The following is an 8487-nucleotide window of genomic DNA, read 5'->3' as shown; positions in this document are numbered from 1 at the left end:
CTGGCAAGGCAATGCACCTACGTTTCCCTCACAACCCTAGTCCTCTCTCTGGGGCCCTGGCTGAATGAAGTCCCTTCCTGGCTCTCTCTTTTGTCTCCTATTATTTGTTTAGTTTATTTATTCAACAAATGCACGAAGAGCCCTTGGTATACGCAGGGCTGACATAGAGCATGGAGAGGAGATCCACAGCCAGTGGGGAGAGGGCCAGAAGGACAGATAGACAAACCAGCAAGTTCCTGAGGACCTGACAGATTGCAAGGGGGGTGTGCTGAGGAGCACAGAGGAACTGGAAAGGCCAGGGAAGTTTCCCCAAGACAGCTGAGCACTAAAAACAGAGAAAAGGTACAAGGAAGAGAAGTGATAGAGACCCTTCTGACTCTGGTTGAGGGGAGCAAAGGCTTGGGACCAAAAAAGAGGAACGTTCTGGAGGCTGCAGAGTATGGGGCCATGGGTCAAGAGGACCTCCCAGAAGAGCCTCTTTTGGTCTCTACCTGTCTTTATCACTAAGTGGTCTGTCTATGCCCCGCCCATTCCCAAAGGGCACCCCTCCTACCCGCATCCCCCCACCCTTGCAGGGCTGAAGGGCTTGGAAGAAGGTGGCAGGCAAGGTGGGGCCACCCTCTCAGCAGGCTCTGGAGTTCAGTTCAAAAGAAGTGAGTGTGGGGGGGGGGAAGCAGAAGGGGGTGCTCTCCGAAGCCGGGCTCTAGCCACAGTCCCTGCCCCCACCTCTCTTTGCCTGAGGAGATCCCGAGAGCCAGTGGCCCCAGACGGCAGGGCAGGTCCAGAAGCAGGCTTGGAGCCTGGCCCGACTTTTGGAGCAGCTGGCTCCCTGTTCCCCAGGCCTACGGGGAGGCAGCTTCCCTCCCCCTTCCCCTATTGGCCTGCTTCTGCTCTTAACCTTTTCTGGATCTCCAACCCCTTTAGAGAATTCAAGGTGTTATGTAATACGGCCCCTGGAAAAATGTGCCTGCTTGGGCTCACTCACATAATTTTACACACAATTTCTGGGATCCCCAGAGCCCCGGAAGCCCATTCAGAGAGCCCTGGAGGGGGCCTCTGGTTAAAATCCCCATGGTTCTGGGAGTATACTTAGAGTCAGAAAAAACAGTCTTCAAATCCTAATTATTCCAAAACAGGCTGTGTGACTTTGGCTGAGTTACTTAACTTCTCTGGGACTCATTTTCCTTATACATAAAACTGGGGTAATAGCAGTAGCAACTATTACTCACAGGGTTGTGAGTAATAAATGAAATGAATAAAACTCTTAGCCTGAAGTCAGGTACACAGTAAGGGCTTACGGTGTTTATTGTCATGGTTATTGTTGTTGTTACTGCTGACAGTGGCCCAGGGCAGAATATAAAAACCAAGTGGGCAGTCCTGGTTCAGCCAGGGAGGCAGGAGGCCATCTATCCTATCAGAGTCTACTTCTAAAGCAGAAGAAACACGCTGAATCCCACATGGAGTGTCAGAGTAGCAGGTCGGGGTGGGGGGCAAAAGTGATCCCAATTGGTGGTCAAGTTAATTCCTTTCAAGCAGTGTCAGAACCTTTCTTTCTAAGGGGAGCTCTGGCCTGAGGGCCATTGCTGGTGCTTACACAAATAATCTGGAAACAAATGGGGCTACCCAAACAATCTGGATTAAAGCTGATGGAACATTTGGGGGTTTACTTGAATTAGCTCTTGTGCTAAGGAATAACACATTTTGTTTGGGTCTACAGGGTCCACTTATCTTGGCAGTTCATGCAATGCTGTTTCCCTCTTTGTCTGAAATATTCACTAAATAGGGGGGGGCAGATTTTTGCCAGACTAATCCCTTCCCCTTTCACTGAAGACAGAATAAGGCTGGACCCTCGGGGTAGAGACAGCAAGCAGGAATTCAAGAGTCAGGAGAGAGTACAGACTAGGCTCTGAAGGCAGGCATTCCCATGCGGCAGACTCCAGGGACCAACTGCTTCCAGCTTCATGGGAGATGACACTGGCTCAGCTGACTGGGGGTGGGAGACCCCAGAGTGTCTTCCCAACCCAGCACTGGATCCCAGGAAGGGGCTTGGGCAGGATTAGAACCCTGAGAGCAATAGCAAACTTCCTTGGCCCTCACTTTCCCCCCTACACTGTCCCTGAATTACTCCCCTAATTTTCATCATCTCCAGAACTCCTCTGAGGGGAAACAGTCAGGGCCCGAGCCTCCCCCCCTCTATAATACACAATCATTTATACTCCATTTGATCAAAAAACCTATTCAACCTATCCAGGGAGGGCCCCAGGTACCTGCCTGTCCGCATGAGTCTGGGGTAGATGGAATCCCCAGATCAAGATCCCTGCCCTCCTCTAGGAGGAGAGGGAGCGAGTCTGACTGCAAACCCAAGATACAGCCCCCTGCTCTGCCAGAGGGGAAGCAGAAGATTTGGGTTTCTAGGAGTTCAGAAGACCATAGCGGCCCACACACTGGAGTCTGGAGTGGGGGATACTGCAGGGTTGGGAAAAGCTCAGTGGACAGTCTGGTTTTTGACCTAGGTTGGATGAGGCAATAGAGAAGTAAGGGACCCTAAACAACAAAATGGGTGGGTGGTACCTTATGTGCCCTGAGTCCCCATCAGTGCCTACTGGAGCTGTTTGGCAGGGAGTCCAACCAATTAGGCTAAAAACAAAGCCTTCCGATTGGGCTGCAGGAAAAAGAGGTTTGGCCACGGTGGGTATAAGAGGTAATATAGCAAATGATTGTGGAATGTCCTGTCTACTTTGACATGATGTGGCCGAAGACGAAAGATCCCTGGAAACAGGGCCCCATTGAAGGAATTTTACCCTCCTGCCCCTCTGCTCCCGGATTCACATTCCTCACCTTCCTGGCAGCTTCACTGTAACACTGAACTCCACTGTTCCTGAGGGACTGGGGAAGGGACAACAGCAAGGTTGTCCTTAAGATCCTGTCCTGCAGACCAATATTAGGAGCAGGCAGGAAGAACAGCGGTGTGGGGGTGGGGGGTTATGGGATGGAGCTCTTCCAGGACAGGGACTCAAGAGTTGTTCCCTGATCTGGAGAGACCTTCTCTCTAGTGGTGGTGGGGTGGGGGGGGGTCGGGGTCAGGGGCATGGGGGGGAAGTGACTTGCTTGAGGCTCTGGATCAGGGCTTTTGGGATTATGGCGGGAAAGGGCTGGGAGGCACAGGCAGAAGCAGGATCATGAGAGCAGGAAGTGAGATGAGAGGGCAGACCCCTCCCAGTCCCCAAGCTTCCAAGACAGCAGAGTGTGCACCAGGCTCCCGGGCTCCTTCTCCCTCAGGTCCCTCTCCACCTTTCTCAACTCTGACTCCGCCCGTTGCCAGGCCTAGCATCATCTCATGGCTTCACAGCAATGCTGATGCACTAGAGACAGGCCTGCTTTGAGGACAATTTTGCCGCTCCGGGGGAATTAAGAATCCCATTCTCACCATTCCTGCCTCTGAGCACCTGTCCTCGCAAATGCAGGAAAAAGACAGGAAAGAAGGTAAATAACTCTTCCTGATACTGCCAACCAGGGTGAGGGCAGGCATTGGGTTCCCAAACAGGAATCTTTTCTCCCTACGCTGCCCCTTTTCCTCTGGGGAGCTGCAAGCCCTGCTTCAAACAAACAAGGAAACAGGAGATAAAGAAACCGGTCTCTGCTGCTCAGAGGCCCCTGTGCAGGAGGGAAGGCACCCCGGGGCAACACCTGCCCCCTGCCCCGCAGCCCAGCTTGGCTTTCTAACTCTCTGGGGCAGTATGAGAGGGTCCAAGAAGCCCAGAATGTCCTATTCTCCCCATCCTAATCTCTAGGCTGGGCCACAGTGCTCTCCACTGGCCTCTCTGGGCCCTTCTCTTGACTTAGCAGGGCTGCCAGACTACACTGGCTGGCCAGGAGTTTACAAACAAAGCCAGGAAAAGGGCTGAGGCTGTATGTGGGGAGGGAAACAGCACCCTTGGCTCCAGCCCCCTCTTGTTCCCTTCCTTTCTTCAGGGGCAGACCTGGAAAATCAGGTGGTGGGGCCAATGCCCCTCACAAACCAAGGGAGGGAACCGAATAAAAAGAGCCTGGGGGTACAGCCTCTTTGGGTGCCTCTGGGGGAATGAAAGACATAGGTAGGGTCCAAACACGCCTAAATACCCACAGGTTACATATGTTTACACAAATATACGCATCGCGAACCCCACACAAATGTACATATTTAAAAATGTAAACACATTCAAATACCGATGCGCACAAACGCTTGCCTGATGTACAGGAGTCAGGCCCGTAGGGTTCCCAGCCCCCAGTCCGACTCGAACCCGGCTTCCCTGCGGGTTCCTGGGAGCGCAGCCCCAGCCTTGGCCCGGCCCCCTCCGGGCCCCCGCCCCGCATCCGGAACAGCTGGAGTCGGGCGGTGTAGTGGAGCCCGGCGCTGGGCTGGGCGGGGCCGGCAGCGGGGCCCCGGCCGGGGCCTGGGCAGAGCTCAGCGGGGAGGCCCCGAGCCGACCCCGTTAGCCCAGGCAACGGGCCCGGTTGCCCGGTCGGGCGCCGGTCGGTCACCAGGCGGGCCCGTGGCCCCAGCCGGCCGGGAGAACCGTGGCCCGAGGAGTGTGCAAGACTGCCGGAAGAGGTAAGGTTGTCGCATCGGGCTAAGGCCGGGGAAGAGGTGCCTGGAGCCACCAATAACTCCCCCTCCGTCTCTCGGCTGGGGAAGACTGAGTCCTCTGGCTGACCCCCTCCCCCAACCCCTGGGGTCCTTCACCCCGGTCCGGTGTCGCCTCACCCAGGGCTGCAGCACCCGCGCGGACCTCCCGCGGGCCAGCCTGGAAGCTGCAGATTCCCTCTTCCCAGGCGCATGGACCAAGGCCGGGGGTGACCGACAGTGGTAGGGCCGCTGGGTCCTTGATCTCAGATCGGCAAAGTCTGCACTGGTCAGCGACGCGGCCCACCCAGACTCCTGGTCTTACCTGGCCCGCGCGGCGGCGCGTCCCTCTCCGGCTGGGCTCATGCCGCCCTTCTCGGGCGCCAAATCCCGGGTCGGAGAGCCTGAGACCTCCGGGCCAACGCTACCAGCGCAGCCAGGCCGGCGGGAGGCGGGTGCGCCGGGAGCTAGGCTCGCAGTTTGGGGTGGGGGCGGCGGCTTTTGAGTCGCCCGAGGTTCGGGTGCAATAAAGGCGCCGCTAATGTAATTTACAAACAGCTCGGGCCGAGCGCGGCGCAGCGCCCGGACTGACAGGCGCATTAGGCAGGCTAATTCCAGCCGGCTCCTCCTACCCCCGGCCCGCTAATTAATGAGCTTCCCAACTTAGAGCCGCCTGCATTGGACAGACAGAGAGTGAAAGAGAGGGCGAGAGAGAGGGAGAGAAGGAGAGAGACGGGGGGGAGCAGAGAAGAGAAGAGAGAGGGAGGGAGAGAGAGAACAGGAGGAGAGAGAACAGAGAGAAAGAAGAGAGGAGAAAGGGAGAAAGGAGAGAGAAATAGAGAAGTGCCGTTGCAGATAATTGATTACTCCTCGATCAAGGCTAACTTGTTAGCAATAGTCAATTGCCCCATCTCTCCGCCTCCCCTCGCAGTACGGGATCGGCGCCCTCGCCTCGGCTTTTCCAACTGTCGCCGCCAGGACCCGGGGCCAGGAGCCGCCGCGGAGCCACCTGACACCTTTAAATAGCACCGGGGCTGGCGAAACTGGAGCCCCGCGCGGCGCGCCCCGGCTCCGGCCCCGGATTGCTGGAAGCCCCGGCGGCGGCCGCGGCGCCCGCGTCAGCGCCCTCCTCCCGGGGCCCCGTGCGGCTCTGCTCGCCTCTGCCGCTGCGCTAACCGGCCCCACGCCCGGCCCCGCGCCTGGCCCGGCGCGGCCTCCTTCCCACCCGCCGCTGCCGCCCACCCGCGCCGCCCGGCGCCCGAGCTGCCCGCGGGCTGGGTCCCCGCGGCCCGAGCCGCCCCGGCCGGGCCCCCAAACGAGGCCGAGATGACTTCCAAGGAGGATGGCAAGGCGGCGCCGGGGGAAGAGCGGCGGCGCAGCCCGCTGGATCACCTGCCGCCTCCCGCCAACTCCAACAAGCCGCTGACTCCGTTCAGCATTGAGGACATCCTCAACAAGCCGTCTGTGCGGAGAAGTTACTCGCTGTGCGGGGCGGCGCACCTGCTGGCGGCCGCGGACAAGCACGCGCCGGGCGGCTTGCCCCTGGCGGGCCGCGCGCTGCTCTCGCAGACCTCGCCGCTGTGCGCACTGGAGGAGCTCGCCAGCAAGACCTTTAAGGGGCTGGAGGTCAGCGTCCTGCAGGCAGCCGAAGGTAGGCGCCGCCGCTGGGTTCCCCTGCGCCCAGCACCCCACGCCCAGCTCCCTGTGCCCCACTCTTTGTGCCCTGTGCCTCTTGCCGCCTCCTCCCGCGCCTGCCGTCAGGGCCCTCCAGCCCAAGCCGCTGCCGCTGGGAGTGGAAATGAGTGGGACAGGACCCAAACCCTATTTTCTAGGGACCTCTGGATAGGCCAGAGTCCAGTGACCCAGGAGGGGTGGCCGGAACCCAAGACCTTTCCGCAATTTGCGTGCTCTGCTTGGCTCCCTCTGGTTCCCAGTGGCCTGGGCGCTCCTCGCCCTGTTGCTGGGTTGGAGAACGGAGAGCCTTTCAGCTAGGAGGACTTTTTGGGTACGGGGAGAGTGGGGGTGATTGGGAAGAGGCGTAGAACCAACATTTACCCAGCAGTCAGGGCGTCCCTGTCTGGCTCCGTTGTGCTCTAGCGACCTCGGGTCTCTCAAATCAACTCTTAGGTGGGGAGCAGAGACTAAAACAATTTCTCCTAGAGACTTCCGGTAGACAGTCGGGGAAAGGAGGTTTGCCTTAAGCGAGTCTTGCCCTAGTCCGGGAGGGAGGCCGAATCAGATCCGAGAAGGGAACTGCAGCAGACCTCAGGCAGGACGGGCCTGGGTGGGGTGAACTAGAGCCGGGGTGTGGTCTCCTCTCCCCTGGCGCAAGCCTATCCTATGGTTTCCTCGCAGGCCGAGACGGAATGACCATCTTCGGGCAGCGGCAGACCCCCAAGAAGCGGCGAAAGTCGCGAACAGCCTTCACCAACCACCAGATCTACGAGTTGGAGAAGCGCTTCCTCTACCAGAAGTACCTGTCACCAGCCGATCGCGATCAAATCGCGCAGCAGCTGGGCCTCACCAACGCTCAGGTCATCACCTGGTTTCAGAATCGACGCGCCAAACTCAAGCGGGACCTGGAGGAGATGAAGGCCGACGTGGAGTCCGCCAAGAAACTGGGCCCCAGCGGGCAGATGGACATCGTGACGCTGGCGGAACTCGAGCAGAACTCGGAGGCCGCGGGCGGCGGTGGCGGCGGCTGCGGCAGGGCCAAGTCGAGGCCTGGCTCTCCGGCGCTCCCTCCAGGCGCCCCGCAGGCCCCGGGCGCCGGGCCCCTGCAGCTCTCTCCTGCCTCCCCGCTCACGGACCAGCCCGCCAGCAGCCAGGACTGCTCAGAGGACGAGGAAGACGAAGAGATCGACGTGGACGATTGAGCGGCGCCCGGGATCTTCCGCCGGGCCGGGCTCCTAAGCGCCAGTACGCCCGCCGCCTCCGGGACAGCCGGACAGCCGGACAGCCGAGGGGAGCTGGGACCTCCTCTGCAACTCCCGCCTTCTCCCCCCAGTCCCTGGCCCGGACTCAGCTCCCGGCAGCCGCCTCCTCCCTCTCGAAGCAATAAACCCGGGCTGGCCGGCGGGGCCGGCCGCCGCGCGCGGCCTCCGCCGCCCCGGAAGCCCTCGCCGTGCAATTCTGTATGGCTCCTGTATAAATATTTAAACTTATATAGCGGATTCTTCCGACCTCGGCCTGACTTTTTTCTTTCTTTCTTTTATTTTTTTAAATCTCGGAGATTTCCATGTTTTCCAAGCTCTCGGGCTGCTGGGTTTGCTGAGGGCGAGGCACTATCCAGGGTAACGAACCCTGAATCCCGCGGTCTGGAGGAGGGGCCCACCCCGACTGTTTTGATTTTTCTCTGCATGTGGCGAATGCACTGGCCCTCTTCCTCCTCGCCTCCCTAGGCCTACTACAGTTGACTTCTTTTATTTCCTTCGGCCCTTTTCCCCCCGGCGTGGGAAGGGGCTGAGGAGGACAGCCCGGGCCTGACTTGCAAGTTTCAAATCGATCTTTTCTCCCCCTACCCTCCAGTCCGCAGAAGTCTGTTTTCGATGCCATTTCTGCCGCCCGGTCCCCACTAACGCTATTTTTGATTCCTCCTGGCCCTCTCTCGGTTTCCTTGGATTGACTGCTGGGGTCCGGGTCTTCAGGACAAAGCAGGGAGAAATCCAACCAATCAACCAACTAAAACGGAACCCAAAGCCCTAGAATTATTTTTTACTCTTTTTAGAATTTTTTTGCATGTGACAGAGACTGAGAGGAGGCCACCCGAAGCCCTCGCCCCACCTCCTCCACAGCTCTGGGTCTGACTGCAGTCTCCAACGCCCTGCTCCTGGCTCCACTTGCCCAGACAAGGGGTGACTCGATGAGGGTGGGTCCCGCGTGCC

General features: G+C 58.9%; 1 protein-coding gene across 1 annotated transcript; it reads left to right on the top strand.

Moving 5' to 3' along the window:
* The first annotated feature begins 5929 nt into the window (after positions 1-5929).
* Positions 5930-7479, top strand: LBX1 (ladybird homeobox 1). The gene is made up of 2 exons (XM_044236650.1): positions 5930-6254; positions 6959-7479. Exons 1-2 carry the CDS (start codon positions 5930-5932, stop codon positions 7477-7479), a joined length of 846 nt encoding a protein of 281 aa, XP_044092585.1.
* Positions 7480-8487: the final 1008 nt, after the last annotated feature.

The sequence above is a fragment of the Neovison vison genome, chromosome 2 (assembly GCF_020171115.1).
Source record: "Neovison vison isolate M4711 chromosome 2, ASM_NN_V1, whole genome shotgun sequence".
In the NCBI taxonomy this organism is placed as follows: Eukaryota; Metazoa; Chordata; class Mammalia; order Carnivora; family Mustelidae; genus Neogale; species Neogale vison.
Note: the sequence above shows the minus strand (reverse complement) of the source record. Positions and strands in the feature narration are given on the sequence as shown.

Excerpts from the sequence above, each read along its gene's own strand:
- LBX1 (XM_044236650.1), top strand. The coding sequence starts at position 5,930 with ATGACTTCCAAGGAGGATGGCAAGGCGGCGCCGGGGGAAGAGCGGCGG. Across the intron at positions 6,255-6,958 it reads CGTCCTGCAGGCAGCCGAAG|GCCGAGACGGAATGACCATC; the intron begins GTAGGCGCCGCC and ends GTTTCCTCGCAG.